The sequence below is a fragment of the Megalobrama amblycephala genome, linkage group LG13, assembly GCF_018812025.1.
Source record: "Megalobrama amblycephala isolate DHTTF-2021 linkage group LG13, ASM1881202v1, whole genome shotgun sequence".
Classification (NCBI taxonomy): domain Eukaryota; kingdom Metazoa; phylum Chordata; class Actinopteri; order Cypriniformes; family Xenocyprididae; genus Megalobrama; species Megalobrama amblycephala.
The window spans coordinates 1,818,068-1,837,940 of NC_063056.1; the positions used below are offsets into that span (position 1 = coordinate 1,818,068).

The 19,873-nt window shown below is 37.0% G+C and overlaps 1 protein-coding gene across 2 annotated transcripts in view; it reads right to left on the reverse strand.

The window, feature by feature from the left end:
- Positions 1–19,873, reverse strand: part of ascc3 (activating signal cointegrator 1 complex subunit 3) — a 242,887-nt gene that overhangs the window by 115,965 nt on the left and 107,049 nt on the right. For both annotated transcript variants that reach the window (XM_048152789.1, XM_048152790.1), the window contains exons 12-13: positions 2,467–2,643; positions 2,286–2,357 (exon numbers count right to left, since the gene is read on the reverse strand). In XM_048152789.1, the coding sequence (XP_048008746.1) occupies positions 2,286–2,357; positions 2,467–2,643 (249 nt within the window). The remainder of the gene's footprint in view (positions 1–2,285; positions 2,358–2,466; positions 2,644–19,873) is intronic.

A 19,873-nucleotide genomic window follows, 5' to 3' on the forward strand; every position in this document is an offset into this window, starting at 1 on the left:
TCAGCAAATGGGAATTCAAAAGAGAACACACTTTACTGAGTTTAATTTAGGTATGATAGAACTGTTGCAATTATTTATTATTTATTATTTATTAATAATTTATTTTGACAATACAGAAAGCTAAACATTTAGTGTTTACTTTTTTTGGTTGCTTTTTGAAACATACGCCTCTACTGTCGTTTTGCTTTGTATTTAAACAAAAAACATTTAATTCAGTTGGATAACGGTCGCCGCCGCTCCATATTTACAGAGTTACGTGCGAAAGTGAAAGTAAATGCGAGCGAGCATTCAAACGCGATTTCAATACCCCGCATTTTGAAAGCAACTCCCTGATGCATGCAAATATCTCTCAATATGAAAGCTATTTTAGGCTGGGCAGTGTAGTTGTAACCATCTCTTAGCTCTGTATCAAAGAAAAGGTTGGTCTTATTTGCACTTTGAATATTGAGAGGGTGCGATTATGGTTGCACTTATTGTAAAGTGTTACCATAAAAATGAATAACAGTTTTCTTTCATTAAGCACAAACAATAAGGTTTCATTTGTTAACATTAGTTAATGCACTGTGAACTATCATGAACTAACCATGAATGACTATTTTTATTAACTAACAAACAAAGATTAATAAATACTGTAGCAAATACATTGCTCATTGTTAGTTGATGTTGGGAAATACATTCATGTTAATAAATGAGATCTTATTGTAAAGTGTTACCATTTTTATTTATACTGTTTTTATTTCAGTTTGTGGAAAGTAGTTCAGTTAGGAGGTCAAAAGTTGTAGAAGCTCATAAATCATGTACAGTAAGGTCTGAAGAGACTGAAATCATACAGAAGAGAAGTCAGTCAGTTGAGTTAAAACCTTTTACAGTACTTGAGTATTGTTGTCTTTTACTGCATATGATAATTCATACTCAGAAAGTAGAACTGAATGACATTCATTACAAGATGATTAGTTAAAACATTTCAAATACACCTGCAGAATATTTTTCTAGTCATGTATTTCGCCATTGAGGATTTCTTAAAAATAGTGTGTAAAAATCTTGTCTTGTGAGCTACCTGTCTCACCATACCCTTATTAGACACGCTAGGTTAGGGGCGAAAACCACCCACTGTATGTTTTGTATTGTGTGTTAGTTACTGTAGTGTAGTCAGGGTGTCACGGATACTGAAGATTTTTTTTGTAAGAGATACTTATTCATTATTCATTTGGCGACGCCCACATCCTGTTTCCCCTGTTGTTGTGTGTTGGATTATTCCCCAAACAGACGTGGGGAATTGTAAATATTGTAAATAATATTCTGTATTTCCCCTTGGCCTTTGTAACAATAAACACTTGCATTACAACATTGGCACGCATCCTGCTGTTTGTCTCGGGTATGGAGCAATCTACAATAAATAATGTTATACCAAAAATACCCCTTATAACACTCATGGGTTACAACAGTCACAAAATTATTGTGACTTCTTTTCTGGTAAACTGGCACCATCCAATAATTTGCATTTGGAGTGGCATTCTGCACTTTTCTTCTAGTGAAGATCCTTCTAAAAGCACATTTCTTCTATGTGATTGCTGAAATATCACTAGATTACTGGCCCAGATAGCCTTGTTCTTCTGTAAGGTAGTATCACTTATCTTGTGGAACATCATATATTGCTACTGAAACAAATATTAAAAAGTATCAAGCGGAGTTGTTTGCTCATAAAACACCCTCTCTCTCTGTCCCTCTCTCATTCCAAGATTTGGATTGTTCTAGAAAAACAGTTCTAAAAAGTTTTAGGAAGTGCTACTTATTTATAAGCAGTGATGTTTGTTATATAGTTGTTCCAGTTTTTTATCTGGGGTGACCTTTTCTAAACTTAGGGCCTTTTCATTGTTTTTTTTTAGCAAAAGTGCATCAATTTATGATACAGGAAATGTTTTATTAGAAAACTAGTCAAAAAGTTATACATCCTGTCGGCAAAGGTCAGTGTCGCTTGTGTCACCTAAAATGAATGGGATCATGTTGCTTTGTTGCTGGCGGTGTGGACGGAGCTTTAGTGGTTGTTTTAGTCTTGATCATTTTTAGTTCACATGTTTTAGTGTAGTTTTCTCTTTGAGGAAATTTGCCAGATAATGAAGGCATATGTATATAGAGCTAAGGGTTACACATTTAGGTCTAAATCAGGGTTATAGTACAACTGGAATTAAGCTCTTTTGTGTCATTGACCCCACACTCCATTCATAATACAGTCTGCTCAAAGACAAAAAGCAGAAAACAATCTTCAACACATAAATGGACATTACCTGGTGACCCGCTCTGATCTGCTCCAGTACTTTCTCATAACAAACCTCCTCCATGTCATGCAGCTGCTGAACCTGTGACGAGAACATAACAATTACAAAGACATTTCACATTTCAGACTCAAATATGATTCAAAAATTCATTGTATTTGGCACAGCTTGAGATTTCTTGGCTGCTGGGTACCTTATTTGTAGTCTTGATGCCAACAAAGCTCTGGCCAAGAGGAACAGGACGGAAACGACTGTCAAAGTAGAACAATCCAATGAAAGGGTTCACATGCAGGAAAGACGCCACATCCAAGTAATTAGGCAGCGTCGCAGAGAGACCAAGTATGCGAATCATACTCTGGGTCGACTCCACCTAGAGAAAAACGGATAGAAGGTTTTGAGAGCGCTCTATAGAGGGTTTTCATTTTGAAGGGTCTCCTACAGTACATTCCCATACACAGCTGGGATCATACTCAATCTGTTCCACAAACCAGCTGTCGAGAGTCCACACAGGCAGCAGCCTTCTAAAGGTGCAATCACATTTACCATTGTGGGGTGAATTTGCAAGGACAAAATACAGTATTTTCAATAGGAATCCACGTGAGAGGGAATTTTAGGTGAGGGCGAAAGATTTCCCATCAGGTTCAAGTTTTCCAAGCAATTTTGCCGCAGTGGCCAGCAGGTTTAAGAGTGACTTTGGCATGAGTTATACAATTCACACACTCTTGACATCAGGGTTATTTGCCCACAGGCATTTAGCTAATGTGACAGCACAGTGAGGCTGCATACTGTAAGTAAAACTCAGATATATGCATGCATGCATGAATAAATAAAACAAACATGAAACATTAAACAAGCAGCAAAAAACCCTAACAATTAAAAGAAAAAGCAGCAACTCCTCAAGGCAGACTCAACAAAATTGAGTCAAAACAGAATTTGATGTTAAAAAGTTGCTGATTCAAAATATGAATAAAATCTACAATAGTATATTAAAATAACGCTGTTATGTATATGATGCTTAAAATAGCTAAGGCAGCTGGTTCCAGGTTTTAGAACAGCTATTTTCACAGGTAACATATGTTCATATTTATATCCAACACTGCAATCATATAATGAAGTGCAGATGACAGTATCCGACAGCCGTCACAGTGATACTTCTTTTGACAAGTATCACCACCGTCTCACACTGCCAGATGTGCTATTGTGTAGACAGAATTAAAGTTTTGAATAACAAACAACTCAAAACTAATGACAGTCACAGCGTCTGAGACAGACAGAGAGGCGACTGCGCTATCTGCGCTCCTCCTGCGGTGCGGCTGACAGGTAAGATTGGTAAGGCCTTTAATATGATGCAGTAGCTGTCTGTCCAGGTAATCTAGATATCACACAGCTAGTCCCTATTTGTGGGTACAAAGAATGATGAAAACACTCATAGGAAATCCTTCTCTCAGGCTCAGTGAGAGCTCAGGTCACCTCCGCCAGAGCTCATGAACTGATCTCTCGTGTCATACACATATTCCACTGTCGTGTTAGGGATCAACTGAGGCAAAACCATCGAGCATACATTTCAAACATTATAAAATGAGTCGCATGGAAAAACGAATGCTGTCACACTGTTTTGAGTCAAGCTTTCCCTTATAATAAAGTACTGTGATTGAACAGTGATCGTTAGAATGATTTCTGAAGGATCATGTGACACTGAAGGCTGCAGTAATGATGCTGAAAATCCAGCTCTGATCACAGGAATAAATTACACTTTACTATATAATACTATATTAGCTGTTTTAAATTGTAATAATATTTAACAATATTGCTGTTTTTACTGTATTTTTGAACCTAAATGCAGCCTTTGTGAGCACAAGTCTTATTTCAAAAGCAAAAGAAAAAATCTTACTGACCCCAAACTTGTGAATTATAGTGTATATTTGCAATTCTCAGAGTAAAAATGTGACTTTCAACTTTATTTCTCATATATGTGACTTTATATATATATATACCAATTGTGACTTCAAATCTGTCAATTTTACCTTTATTTTCATTAAATTCGACTTTATTTCTCATAACTGTGGCTTTAATTCTTGTAATTGTGACTTTATGGCTCACATATGTAACTTCATATTCCACAGTGTGACTTTATTTTATAGTTTAAAATTAATATATTAGTTTATTTTCTATTGTTTTTTTTTGTTTTTTTTTTTTACTCTGCAGCAGAAATGGGCTTCCATACATTACAAACAGTGAAGACGAGTTACGTTAAAACTTAGAGTTTGTGTAAATCACTAACCCCAAGTATGAGCAATGATAACACTGATGCTTGCCTTAAACACAACTAAGAACATAAAAAACTCCTGCTCTTCTCTGGAGCTCAGAGACACTGAGCTACATCTACAGTTGTTGGATGTTATCCCATTATAATGATGCTGGCCTGTGGCAGGCAGGAGGTCACGTATCTGGATCACCCTTACGGGTCCGTCCTGCTCTTGTGTGGTCACCCGAGGACAACCAGATCTTGGATGACCATCTGTTGTGCTGGTTTACTGATACCTTCTTTACAGTCTGAACACGGTTTCACTTCATAGTGTCTGGCAAAAACTGGCACATGACACACCTGCCTGCAGCGCGCCAACGGGTGTCTCTCTTGCTTCAGGTGACATTTGAGGCATTATGAAACACAATGAAATCTGACTTGGCATGGTTTTACTTTTACAGAGATCTCAGCTTTTAAGAACCTTTTGGAGGAAAAAAAACAAAAACAAAAAAAAAACAAAAAAAACAACAAGTGGAAGTAGTAATTATTCCACCTGGACCTCATTGGCTAAAAGAGGATCTAAATGATTTGCAAGTAATTGGTGACTGGGTCACACAGAGGGCCCCATTTTAATGATCTGAGTTAATGGATTAAAGTGCACAGCGCAAGTGTACTTAGGGCGTGTCCGAATCCACTTTTGCTAGTTTAACGACGGGAAATATGGTCGGCGGTCCAAAAGGGTTGTCCTTATTCTCTTAATGAGTAATGGGTGTGTTTTGGGCGTAACGTGCAACAAACCAATCAGAGCGTCATCTCCCATTCCCTTTAAAAACTGAACGCTTCTCTAGCGAGGAAACGGATCTGCTCATGCGTGAGGTTAAAGCATGTGAGCAGACCATCTACGGGACAAGCCGGATTCCATCAAAGCATTTTTATCTTTATGCATACAATAATAATCCTTTACTTTGTAATATTTTTATTTTTAATATTTGGCATGTTTGTGTGCTGCTGCGTATCACTGTCTGTGTAACAAGCAGAGTGTATGCCAAACATGTTCACAAGTCCTTGCGGTCAAGTCCAAGTCAAGTCTCAAGTCTTTAGGGGTCCAAGTCAAGTCAAGTTTCAAGTCTTTAGGGGTCCAAGTCCAAGTGAAGTGTCAAGTCTTTAGGGGTCCAAGTCCAAGTGAAGTCAAGTCTCAAGTCTTTAGGGGTCCAAGTCCAAGTGAAGTCAAGTATCAAGTCTTTAGGGGTCCAAGTCCAAGTCAAGTCAAGTCAAGACAGGGCAAGTCAAGTCAAGTCAAGTTTCAAGTCTTTAGGGGTCCAAGTCCAAGTGAAGTCTCAAGTCTTTAGGGGTCCAAGTCCAAGTGAAGTCTCAAGTCTTTAGGGGTCTAAGTCCAAGTCAAGTCTCAAGTGTTTAGGTGTCCAAGTCCAAGTGAAGTCAAGTCTCAAGTCTTTAGGGATCCAAGTCAAGTCAAGTCTCAAGTCTTTAGTCTTTAGGGGTCCAAGTCAAGTCAAGTCTCAAGTCTTTAGGGGTCCAAGTCCAAGTGAAGTCAAGTCTTTAGGGGTCCAAGTCCAAGTGAAGTCAAGTATCAAGTCTTTAGGGGTCCAAGTCCAAGTCAAGTCAAGTCAAGACAGGGCAAGTCAAGTCAAGTCAAGTTTCAAGTCTTTAGGGGTCCAAGTCCAAGTGAAGTCAAGTCTCAAGTCTTTAGGGGTCCAAGTCCAAGTGAAGTCAAGTCTCAAGCCTTTAGGGATCCAAGTCAAGTCAAGTCTCAAGTCTTTAGTCTTTAGGGGTCCAAGTCAAGTCAAGTCTCAAGTCTTTAGGGGTCCAAGTCCAAGTCAAGTCAAGTCAAGACAGGGCAAGTCAAGACAAGTCAAGTCTCAAGTCTCAAGTCTTTAGGGGTCCAAGTCCAAGTCAAGTCAAGTCAAGTCAAGACAGGGCAAGTCAAGCCAAGTCAAGTCAAGTCTCAAGTCTTTAGGGGTCTAAGTCAAGTCTCAAGTCTTTAGGGGTCCAAGTCAAGTCAAGTCTCATGTCTTTGAGGTCCAGGTCCAAGTCCAAGTCCAAGTCAAGTCAAGTCAAGTCAAGTCAAGTCAAGTCAAGTCAAGTCAAGTCAAGTCAAGTCAAGTCTTTAGGGGTCCAAGTCAAGTCAAGTCAAGTCTCAAGACTTTAGGGGTCCAAGTCCAAGTCCAAGTCAAGTCAAGTCTCAAGTCTTTAGGGGTCCAAGTCAAGTCAAGTCAAGTCTCAAGACTTTAGGGGTCCAAGTCCAAGTCCAAGTCAAGTCAAGTCAAGTCTCAAGTCTTTGAGGTCCAAGTCTAAGTCAAGTCAAGTCAAGTCTCAAGTCTTTAGGGGTCCAAGTCCAAGTCAAGTCAAGTCAAGTCTCAAGTCTTTGAGGTCCAAGTCAAGTCAAGTCAAGTCTCAAGTCTTTGAGGTCCAAGTCAAGTCAAGTCAAGTCAAGTCAAGTCTTTAGGGGTCCAAGTCAAGTCAAGTCAAGTCAAGTCAAGTCAAGTCTCAAGTCTTTGAGGTCCAAGTCAAGTCAAGTCAAGTCAAGTCTCAAGTCTTTGAGGTCCAAGTCAAGTCAAGTCAAGTCAAGTCTCAAGTCTTTAGGGGTCCAAGTCAAGTCAAGTCAAGTCAAGTCAAGTCTCAAGTCTTTGAGGTCCAAGTCCAAGTCAAGTCAAGTCTCAAGTCTCAAGTCTTTGAGGTCCAAGTCAAGTCAAGTCAAGTCAAGTCTCAAGTCTTTAGGGGTCCAAGTCCAAGTCAAGTCAAGTCAAGTCAAGTCAAGTCAAGTCAAGTCTCAAGTCTTTGAGGTCCAAGTCCAAGTCCAAGTCAAGTCAAGTCTCAAGTCTTTGAGGTCCAAGTCAAGTCAAGTCAAGTCAAGTCAAGTCAAGTCAAGTCAAGTCAAGTCAAGTCAAGTCAAGTCAAGTCAAGTCTCAAGTCTTTAGGGGTCCAAGTGAAATCTCAAGTCAAGTCTTTGTTCTATTTTTATCAATATATTTTTTTGTCTAAATTGTCTAATAAATCACACAAAATACTACTTAAATCCATTACATGACTTTCAAACTTTAAACAAAATTATACCATTAAACACCACAAGGAAAAAAGTACTGTGTATTTTGAGCTATACGAGTTGCCGTAGTTTGCTGTAGATCTCAAGCAATGCTGGAAAATGTAGTCTTCCAGTGAGCGCCGGCGGTAACTAAACCTATGTATAGACAAGTGTTACAGTTAACAACACAAGGAACAACATTTCCATCTGTGTCTCGTTTGTGATAAGGTGATATAATAACGCACTGCGACTTAAACTGACCTGTGGAAATCAGTTGGATGGACAGGGTCATAAAATGTGCATGGAAGTGCTTGTTCAATCCAAATACAATTTAACATGGCAAATTTGGATGTTATATGCATTACTTGGGCAAAAATAAATAAAAAAATGAAAAGGACATGTACTTCTTGAAAATGGAACACAAGCAAGCCTCTGCAGCTGTGCAACACCGCAGCTTCTCTTCAGATTGACTGATTGCTTTTCAAATGAAATTACAAAGTTTATCGCAAGGTAAGGCTTGGCTATGTTGTTATTATTTGTTGCTAATTTAACAAGTTTTCTAATGGGTGATGAATTTGTGTGCCTTCAGATGCATCACACACTCCCTGGCTTGGTTTGTTTAGATCTGATTTGTGATATTCGCTGCTGCAGCACATATTTGGGAATGAATGGATAGTAAAATGTGGTGTTTTGTGCCATCGTGTGGGGTAGAAATAGAGAACATAATTGGGAATATCATGCCAAAAGACTTGTGAAAAAGTATTTTAAATACTCTTTAAATAACAAATAAATACTGCACCTTTGACTTTAGACCAGGTTTCATTTGGTCAATGGTGCAGTCTATTTCAGTTGCCTCAAAATATTAAAGCTCCATCAATGCACCTGAACACACCTCGTTTTCAGACCAGCATGCCCATGGGCTAACAGATGGATGCGAGTGCATTTGCTATTTAAACAAAGTGGCGTAGGACATGAAAATGATAACTGTGTTGGGTTGAAACTAGCAAAATACACTTGTGTCGTGCCTGGCATTGCATTGTGCCGGCCGTATGATAGGGCCCAGAGTGTCTTTATTGCATGTGGTTCTCCAGTGATGTGCAAAATTCCAAAGAACAGTCCAGAATTTGATTAAACATTATAAATAAATAAATAAATAAATAAATAAGTTATTTACAAATTATACACCAAGACTACCAGCCAAAAGTTTGGAATAATTAGGATTTTTTTTTATGTACTTGAAAGAAGTCTCTTATGCGCTCCAAAAATAAAGTAAAATTTTGAAATACTACATTTTCAAATAACTTTTCTATGGTAATATATATATATTTAAAATATAATTTATTTCTGTCTTGCAAAGCTGAATTTTTAGCATCATTACTCCAGTCTTCAATGTCACCCCTAGTGAAAAATAAATATACTAATATGTATTTGAAATACATTTATTTCATGCTAAGTATATTACAAATACATTTACATATTATGTACTTAATATAAAAACCCTGCAATTGTACTTATATACTAAACTGGTATACTTAAAGTCTGCTAAGTTGGAGCAACTAATTTTGCACTTTAATTGTGTGGAAGTAGTGCAAGTACACTGTAGGTACACTTTAAATATCTTGAATTCAAAGACCAATATTATTCAAAGTTCATACAATCCTCATCAATAGTGACATTAAAACACATTTTAGGCTTAACATTAAGAAACGTGCATTGTGATCAAGTAGTACTCCAAATACTTGAATGATGAAATTTCCTGCCAAATGTGCAGAAAAACACACTATGTCAAGAGGTTATGAAGTAGAAGCTCTCAGAACTCCATCATCTCAGTGTTTGTCCTTTGAGGACTATGTGACACTTTTACAGTGGGTCCACTTTAAAAGACTGGCTCTTTCTTTTAATAAACGACATGGCAGAGTGCACTTTTATGTCTGTGAGGAAACAGTAATGATGTGCTGAGGAGATCTGTCTCACTGCCCTCACAGAAGAAGACCGTGATTGAGGAGAGTAAAGTAACAGCATATAAACACTGTGTGCAGATGCATGACAACTGAGAGCCAGAGCTGCGATCATTGATTCTGAAAGGCTTCCAGCACATTCGAAAACAGGATGGCTGAATTTGGGTCAAAAAGTTCCTAAATAATATTCTCGGCCATGTATTTTCTATATCAGTGGTTCTCAACTGGTGGGCTGTGACCCAAAAATGTGTTGCAGGATTTTCTGACAGCACATTAAAAACAAGAATGCTAAATCAATGGACATAAAACGCTTTCCATACTAACCATATAATCGTGCACAGTTAGCTAGAATAGCAAAATAAATGATTTTTCCTTTTGTGATAATCAACAGGGCTCTTCAAGTAAGCCATTTGAAAAGTGTAAACCCTTGACTTAACATTTATTTAAGATCTTAAAAAAAAAAAAAAATCCTATGCCTTTAAAAATTCTGGGTTACAGTGAGGAATAGAAGTGAATCCATAAACAATAAATCGAAAAAAAAAAAAAAAAAAAAAAAAGTTTACCTACCTCTCCTGTGTAAAGTTGTGTAAATGTGTCATTTTACAACTATTTTAACATGACAATGTAACAGCTAAAACTTTAAAATGACTGTTGAAATGACAAAAACTCAAACAATAAGTATTGAATTTATTATTAGAAATAGCGTTGTGTTTTTTATGAAATAATGAGCTTCATATTTCTTATTTTAATTCCTCCAAAAATTGGCCCAAGTAAGTGCCTCACCGTAAGTTTCTGCTTGTATCTTTTTGTGGTAATCAACAGGGACATGCCTGAAGCCGAATACTATGTTCAGAAAGGAAATGACACATTCTACCCGAACATGCAGTACTTAACAGAGCACCTGACCCATTATCCGACAGTAGCACTAATTTAATTCTGCACGCGATCTGTTTGACAAAGACCGCGACCCGAACCGCACCCATATTAAACCTACTAGATTAGGTAGATTAGATCAGGTAGACAAAAAATATTTATTTTCTCATGTAATGCAAGCATTCTGGGTTGATGCATTTAAGAAAAATAGACATGCAGGTAATAATTAACAGAAAAAATGAGAATGTGCATCCGTCGTGTAAACAATACAAAACTTCATAAACAATCTGCCCATACAGGCTATTTTAAACAAATATGCATGAATCAGTCTTTACAGACACTGGGTATCCATAATTCAAAGATCATTGAATAGCCAAATGTGTGCCGTTGTAATATCGGGGATATTTTAGAGGATTCACTCTGCATTGCTCAATGCTCAACGCTGCACATCGCATTGTTATTAGAAACCTTTGACGGTCTTCAGACTACACAGCATGAACACAAATAACCTCGGAAATGTTTGAAAGCAGATGTCTATCAGTGGCTATAGAACTGAGTCTTGGCTTTTGGACCCACAGTCTACCAGTGTCTATTGATTCCTGACCCACACTGCAAATGACCACGGAAAAATTATACCACCCATTACATCAAATATTAGCGGTTCACCAGTTGGGTACCCGCGCATACAGGACTCTGCTACGGAGCCCCTGAAGGGACATAGTGATGGGAAAAAAATATATTTCAATGCTTTTGCATTCTCTCGCAATTATACAGTTGGGTATTTATATTGTATAGCTCGCTTTTTACTTTCACTTTCCAATTCGTGATCACGTGTACTCTGTAAATACGGAGCGGCAGTACTGACCACTAGGGCTGGACGATTATGGCCTAAAATCAAAACCTCGATTAATTGAACATTTTACCTCGATTACGATTAATGAACGATTATTTTATTTCTGATTTTTTTTTTTTTTTTTTTTTGCCCTCATAGTTCACTGACAAGGTTTGTACTGTAAATAGGCTATGATTGACTATTAAGGTGGGATATTATTTTTCCTGTTGAAAGAGTGATCTGACATCATAGCTCACTATCAGCAGTTATTTTATCTATGGTTTGTAACATTTCTTACAGGTTTCTGCTCGTTGTAAATCAGATAAAGATAAATTAGCACAGTACCAGTAGTGATTGCGTGTGTGAATTAGTCATACCGTCTCTCTATTAATTGTGAAGCTGTGGGTTGTAAATAGTTCCTTCAAAAGTAGAAAAAATAGATGCTATAACTTTTGAGTTTCTAAGCTATTTTAGTGATAAATCACAGGACAGCGCTGACAACAAGTTTCTGCGTTCCTCTGTGCGCGCGATCTTCACGTTTTGCGCAGCTGTTTGTATGAGTGTTCGTGCCACATGCAGCTGCGCGAGCGCGGCATAGATATATATATATATGTATATATCTATGCGAGTGCGGTAGCTCGATATAATAATACACATCCGATCGTCTAATCGCTTGAATGTCCAAACCATAAAACAAATACAACTGACAAAGTTTAGTCAAGACGCAAGGCTCACCGCTCGCGCGCCATCACTATGTGTTGAACCAGCGTTCACCTCCGTGTTTTGCTTTTATGCACTTGGGTAAAGTTGGTTTTATATTCGCACATTCAGACATCTGTATTCAATAGCCTTGTTAATCACACTACATTGGACATTCAGTGGACATTCACAAGTAAATATGCCATTAAAACAATACTTGCCTATTTTGATCGACTGTGAAAAATGTTGTAAGTTGACAATCGTTGGTTGTCAATATCATGTCGCTGCTTAAAATTCGCAAACATTAATTTATTGCACATTTATTGGAAAGCCTGAATTGATCAGAAGTCTGAATGTGCGAATATAAAACCAACTTTACCGAAGTCTTTTATGCCACTGACTGGACTGGGCGGAGTCACGTGGCTACACACGCAGTTATGTTTTTAAGGGGGAAGTATTAACAGGATTAAAAAACCGAAATAACCGACATGGGAAAATTACGTCGGTTAGAGGTTCTGAATTTCAGTTTCGATTAGTTTTCGATTAATCGTCCAGCCCTACTGACCACACATTTTACAAGATATTTGTCAGTGACGCTCAGGATCTGTTGCACACCAAATCTTCCGACATCATCCTGTCAGTCAGCCTTACTATCTTCATGTGATAAGTGAAATCTGATGTACTGTAACGTAACAGACTACTACAGTAAGCCTAATCATGTCCCTTCAGGAACTCCGTAGAATGCCTTATTCATTTTCCATCCCTTTTTGAATTCTGATAGACTTTGGGCACATGTTGACTTTACTGTACTATAGTATGTGTATTAGAGGTTTTTTTTTTTTTTTTTTTTTGGTGATGTTATGGTTAAAAAACTGGCTGCCTAAAGCATCAAAACATCTAAATTTCAATGAAATTTAAAAACAAAAAACAAAGACTCAAAATGCATATTGCTGGTCCTAAGCTGCCATTTCAATGATTGATTTTAAGGGCATTTTAAAAAAGTACTGTGGTGGGTCAGTACTTAGGCCTATAAACAATCTTTGTCCTGAAGCAAAACCATTTGAGAACCTTTGGTCTACAGTATGTGAGCGCTGCAACCAGCTCACCTTGACACACACACACACACACACACACTCGTATAGAGGTTACATATTATGCAATCTAATACAACAATCCTCATCCTCATAATCAATGAAGAGATCTTGGATAGGACCCTTCACATTTAACTCAGCTTAAATATGGCCGTACTTGCCTGTGAGAAGAGATATGAAACTCATAATTTAACCATCCCATAATCAATTCTGGTTCCCAAGGGTGTGCGAGTGTGCTATCTTTAGACTGCGCTAAGGCTGACAGTCCAGATAAAATTAGCAACACAATCTTCTAACTTTTTGATGTAAAAAAGCTTAGCATTTGACAATGTCTGAACAAAAATGGCAAAAACATGAATTACAGTATAGATGCTGAAAGATTCAACAGCCATAATATATCAGCCTTGTTTTTGTTTTTCCTCCTGACGAAAAAAAGCCAAGTAACACTGTTTCCCGTCTCCTCCACCATCTTTTATTAATGATGCCCCTCATTTTGCTACTTCCACAGGCCACGATCTTGCTTACTGTGCAGAGATCAATAATTCAAAGTCTCCTAAAGACAGGAATACCTTCAAATTGTGTTGACTTTTGGCTCTACTACTGCGCACAGAACCTAATTAAAATAAGAGACACGGGAAAACATTTCTGCTGTGTTGTGGGGAGAAATTCTTTGATTTTGTGCCATTACTACTACTTTTTCTGTAAACAAAAGATACTTTTGTCCACCTCACTGTTTCATATGACAAATAAAAGAAATGACCATCATGTTTGGTGTATGAAAATGAACAAAACTAGTAGAGTTAGAGAAATATAGAATTCAATAGTGTCACAAATCAATTTTTGTACAGGATCAGTTTGGCTATTAGGAAAAGGATAACTGTCTAAATGTCTAAAAGGTTTTGTTTGAACAGTTATTGTACAGAATTCATATTTCAAACCCTTTGTTTTAGAACTATTCAAACAAAACTAAGGTCAACAATAACATAAGCTTTATTGCATCAAACCTGAGGACAACCATATATATATATAGGTGTGTTGTCTGCATATAAATTATTGTATTTATATTATATAACTATCAACTGATAAAAAAATACATATTTAAATCACACATTTTTCTGTAAATCTGTAATCAGGATTAATCACACCTAACATTAAAATGTTTAATATGTTTTGCTTTTTATATTGTAATATATATTTTCAAATTGAATCTTCAAACTAATGTAGAAACAACAAGGAAGGTATATCTTAAATAATTTTTCCCTCAATTTCTGGGGATAAAATGAGTAATTATAACATTACAGTTTAACTGAAAGACATCATTTTTAACATTTAATAGACGTTAACAATATTATCAGTAATAACCAACAATATTCAGTGGTTCAACCTTAATATTATAAAGCGACGAGGATATTTTCAATTAAAATAATTACTTTTCAACAATATCTAGTGATGGCTCATTTCAAAACATTGCTTCATAAAGCTTTGAATCTTTTGTTTCGAATCAGTGATTCGGATCGCGTGTCAAATTGCTGAAATCACGTGACTTTGGCACTCTGAATCACTGATTCGAAGCAAAAGATTTGCAGTGTTTTGAAATCGCCCATCACTAGTTATTCATGAAAAGGCGTTATTTTTGTTTGTTTTTTTTGTGCACAAAAAATATTCTCGTCACTTTTTAACGTTATGGTTGAAACACTGAACTCAAATGAACTGTTTTAAATATGTCTTTAGTAGCTTTCTGGGCACTGAAAGTGTGAATTAACTTGCTGGCTATAGAGGCCTCACTGAGCCATTGGATTTCATCAAAAATATCTTAATTTGTGTTCTGAAGATGAACGAAGGTCTAAAGGGTGTGGAACGACATGAGGGTGAGTAATTAATGACATTATTTTCATTTTTGGCTGAACTAACCCTTTAAAATAGTCTTAGTAGTTTTAAAATAGTTTTAAGTGAGGATCGATCCTCTTGATAGAACGTCAGTATCTCAACTATTTATTAGTATAGCTGTTTCAGGGAGGTAAAAACAGATGCTGCTTTATCTGAAAAGATTTGACGCGTTAAACAATATACTAATTGCAGAAATTAACACACTATTTTTGACAGCTAGGTTAAACTTTTGGTATCCATGTTTGTTCTTAACTAAAATGTTGAGAAGGACAGTTGCTGTCTCTCACCTCTAAGCCATGGACATAACAGAGTGCCTGAATACTGAACATACTGCAATGATGGATGCAGTGACCTTGAGAAAAATGGGTCAAGACCATCAGGTTTCGTGAAATCCAGACTTCAGGGCTCCTTTAGAGGCAGGGACTCAGTGACGGGCAACAGAAAGGATGGGTGATCATTTAGCGTGATGACAGAGGACATCAGGTGTGCTAAAATCAGGGCTTGTTCTCTAATTTCTTAACTTTTTTTTTGGATCACTTTTCCTTTCTGTTCGCTCAGGTGTATTTAAAGGCCGATTCACACTGCACTGACAGACACTGACCAAAGGCAACAGACACATTCATATGGCTCTGTTGGATCAATGTTTTACCACTGTCGCCATCTGTTGCCATTGGTCAATGCTTGTTTTCACCAATTGAACAGGCTGAATCGCCACTTGACTGGCTTTGGAATGAGAAGTGACGTACTATAATCGAGTGATTGTCGCTGTAGGGCGGTGCCTGCTGGTGCAGCGTGTGCGACTTTGTCTAAAATGTCTAAACCTCGTTCCTGGAGGCACACCAACAGTAAACATTTTGGATATCCCCCTTATCTGACCCATTTCAGGTCTTGGAGTCTTTACTTATGAGCTGAGTTGAATCAGGTGAGTCTGATTAGGAGGAGTTGCTGGTGCGCCTCCACAAACAGGGTTGGGAAACATTGATCTAAATGACAGTCAATCTGCTTGACACTTTGCTGAATTTCATGCCAGATTGATTTCTTATGATGTAGTTGATGTAAGTCTCTGTCTAACTACAGCAGAAACATCTGCATTGTCTTCAGGGTGGCACAGTGTGACAAAACACACCAGTCATCTTCAACAGCAGGAATCAAGCTGATTGTTTGTATTGATTGTTAGTCTTTTAGACGTCATGCTGACAGGCCACTGACCGTCTGATGCTCTGATGCTTAAAACATGAAACGCATACAAACATAAGAGCTGGAGGAAATCACCAGTTCCATTTAGACGGGCTTTATGCGACCTCCAGGAGTGCACAGGTGTAAAGCAGTGCTGCGAGAAACTTCTCGAGTCGTAAGTATGCTTCCGTTTTCCATTCGCTAAATTCTGTGTACAAACTGACTGAAATAATCTGTGTGTGGGTATATATACATTAACACCCATTAACCCTCCAAATGCGTGTGTGTTTCAGCAGAGGTGTGTAACGCAGTCACTCCTACGAGCCAAATGAATTTTATTTATAATATATAAATTTTTCAATTGTAGTCTTTTAAAAATGCATCTTAAACTAAGTGCAAAGTGCAAATCTCTCAAACCCTCCTCCCCTAACTCATTTATTTCATTTGCTCCGGATGAATATTGTTGGTGTTACAGGGTTTGAATTTTGGTGTGGGATTGAGTGTATTGCACGTATATTTACTCATTCCCGCAGATTTTGTTCTCACACCCAAAGTGTGCACACATAAAGCCGCCTCTCAGTACTAAATTGAGTTATTTTTCACTGTTTATTGCACTTAAACAGTCAAATACACTCAAAATAATGTCAAAATGCCGGTCTTGTAAACACAGTCAGTTATGTTTGAAGTGAATGTAAACAGTAGAGAAAGAAAACGCATGTGTAACAGTATAATGGATCCGTGCATCAGGTCTTAAAGTGACAGCAGCCTAATATACCTGCTGCCAAATTAACAATATTAAAATATTAATATTAACACTAAATCCAGAAGAACTGTGCCAATGTCTCAAGGACACTTGAAGAAAACTACATGCAAAGCTTGTGTAAAAATGCTGAAGAAAAATGGATTGTATTTATCAATTAACTTCTATTAAATAAATCAAATTTGGTGTGACCACCCTTTGTGTTTAAAACAGCTTTTTTTCTGTTTCGTCGTATAATCCCAGAGAGACTCGAAGACTTTTGCACAGTATTATGCATGGAATAAGTTAGTCAGGCCAGGAATGCGTGTGTGTGTAGTAACAAATGCATCCAAATAAGGGGTTGCAAGTCAACGTCTAGTTAAGCAAGAAACTAAAATTTCTTCCATTTTAGTTCATTTGTACAGAAGCACCTGAAAGTAGGAAATCTTTAATGCAGCAGAAGCGTGGGCTGAATATTCTAATTCTCTACAGCTAACTGCTGCCTGATGTGTCATCATGACATTCGCCAAAGTAACAGCTTGTTATCTTTTAGCTTTTAAAATTGAAATTAAGTGCAAAGATTGCATTCTGCATAGCCAAAGAAACTAAATCTGACATTGAAAATCTAGTGCACGGTATGATCTCGAACGATAATAAGCTCCGTTTGGCTTTGAGAAGAGCACACATAGCCTCGCTGAACTGGTATCAGTTAGCACTTCAAACGAATGAGTGCGTGGACACAGTAAACAGCAGTCTCATTTGAAGTCATTTCCTTTCACTTACTCGCCACTCAGTGCTACTGAAAGCCTCTCTCAGCTCCAGGCCTCAAAGAAAAACTCGGCTAACGAAGAAATGTGTGTTGTAAAAGAGAAAACTGTATTTTCTGACGCTTTGCCTTGTGAAAGTGCCTTGAAGGGCAATATTGCCGTGGTAGTTTAGCAGTGTAGTTTGTCAGAGAGTAGATGTGAGCTTTGCTTGAGCTTATTTCCGTAAATTCCCGCATGTGATTGACACCTGACTGCGGCTCGTCAGAATGGGACATGGATATGGGACGCCACGTAATGTGGGCTGTCGTCTCTCCGGCTGTCAGGATTTGCATAATCACACTAATATCCCAAATGGCCGGAGTGATTCTAGTAAGGGCGGCTGTCAATCATCATCAGCAGGGTCCTATCAATCACACACACCCACACACACACACACACCCACTGGAGGAGGAAATTACCTAGGAATGAGTGAACCAACAAACTACTGGGGGTATTATCTGATATTATATCAGGTAAATAATTATAAATCGCTAGCGGAAAATAAAATACTACTATTCTTTTACTGTCCTGCTGAGGGGAAAAAAAATATATTAAAAAAAAGTTTTTTTTTTTTTGCCCGCCATCAGCTGTCAAACTCACTTGAGGGCCAGATTGGACATAATGTCACCTTTTGCAGACCACAAATTTTTATTTGTCCCTTGTGCATGCACTTCTGGAGCTATTAAAGTCCACAATTAACTTCATGTTGCTATAATAACCAGTATTGAGATATTAAAAGAGGAAGCACATGGAATTGTCACATTTCATTCACCACAGACCTTTACATTTAATTTACATACAAATGAATTAAGGAATATCAATTAACTACAATACTGACAAGAAACAAAGAACAACACTGGCTGCTCTTGGCTTACTATAATAAGCCACCTAAAATGGAATATTCATACAAAGATGTAAATATAAGAATCTGTTCGACTTTAATTGCAGAACTGCTTCTTAGTCAAACTGCAGCAGCATTCAATATTAATTTTTTACTTGGGGAAAATATATGTATATATATTCTTCATGTGAGTGTCTGTAATGTCATTATCATGAGTGACTTGCACAACCTTTCAAGTGGGAAAATAAAATGGATTGCCCTTGGACAGTTACAAGTGCAGTTCATTTTTCCTGCTATAGCTGAAAATGGACTATTATGAATATACACTATCTTTCAAAAGTCTGGGGTCTGTAAAAGTTTTTAAATGTTTTTGAAAAAAGTCTCTTCTGCTCACCAAGGCTGCATTTAATTGATCAAAATACAGTAAAATCTGTAATATTGTAAAATATTAATATCATTTTAAATAACTAGATTTTTGATATTACTGTAAAGTGTAATTCATTCCTGTGATCAAAGCTGAATTTTCAGCATCATTACTCCAGTCTTCAGTGTCACCATGATCCTTCAGAAATCATTCTGATATGATGATTTGCTGCACAAGAAACATTTATGATTATTATCAATGTTGAAAACAGTTTTGCTGCTTCAGATTATTGTGGAAACTGATTTATTTATTTGGAACAAAGATTTCTTGTAACAATCTAAGTCTTTACAGTAACACATTTGCTAACATTATTTAACACCAACAGTTAAGATGAACTAAGAAACTTTTTCAGCATTTTGTTTCCGTGTTGTTTCCATCTATGTTCTATCTGTTAACATTAATTAATGCATTGTGAGCATGAAAAATTGTATCTTTATTAGCTAACATTTACAAAGGTGAATTAAGTTTGCAAAAATATATGTCTCGTTAGTTTAACTAATGCAATAACTAATGTTTATAAATAAGACCTTATTGTAAAGTGTTTCTGACTTTAATGCAACCTTTCTGAAGAAAATTATTGAAAACAACAACAACAACAATAATAATCTTATTGACCCCAAACTTTTGAATGATACACTGAATGAAAAACAGCTCAATGGAGTTCTATATAGAATGACTCAATTTTAAAGAACCCTTTATGCCAAAAAGGTTCTATATAAGGAGAAATGTCTTAAATGATTGCATAATACTTTGTTTAATGGGTTATTTCAGGTTTTTGTAGTTCTAAAGCATGTTCACAAGCTGTCTAATTCATAAAATGTAATTAAAATTAAATGTGAATTAAAACAAATTGAATTAAAAAGATTATCCCATGATGGGAACCCATAAAAAGTTCTATATATGAAGTGTCTAAAATAAGCCTTCAAGGTTCTATACAGAATCTTTTCTTCTAAGAATGTATTGCATCATATCAACAACTGAAAATTTTA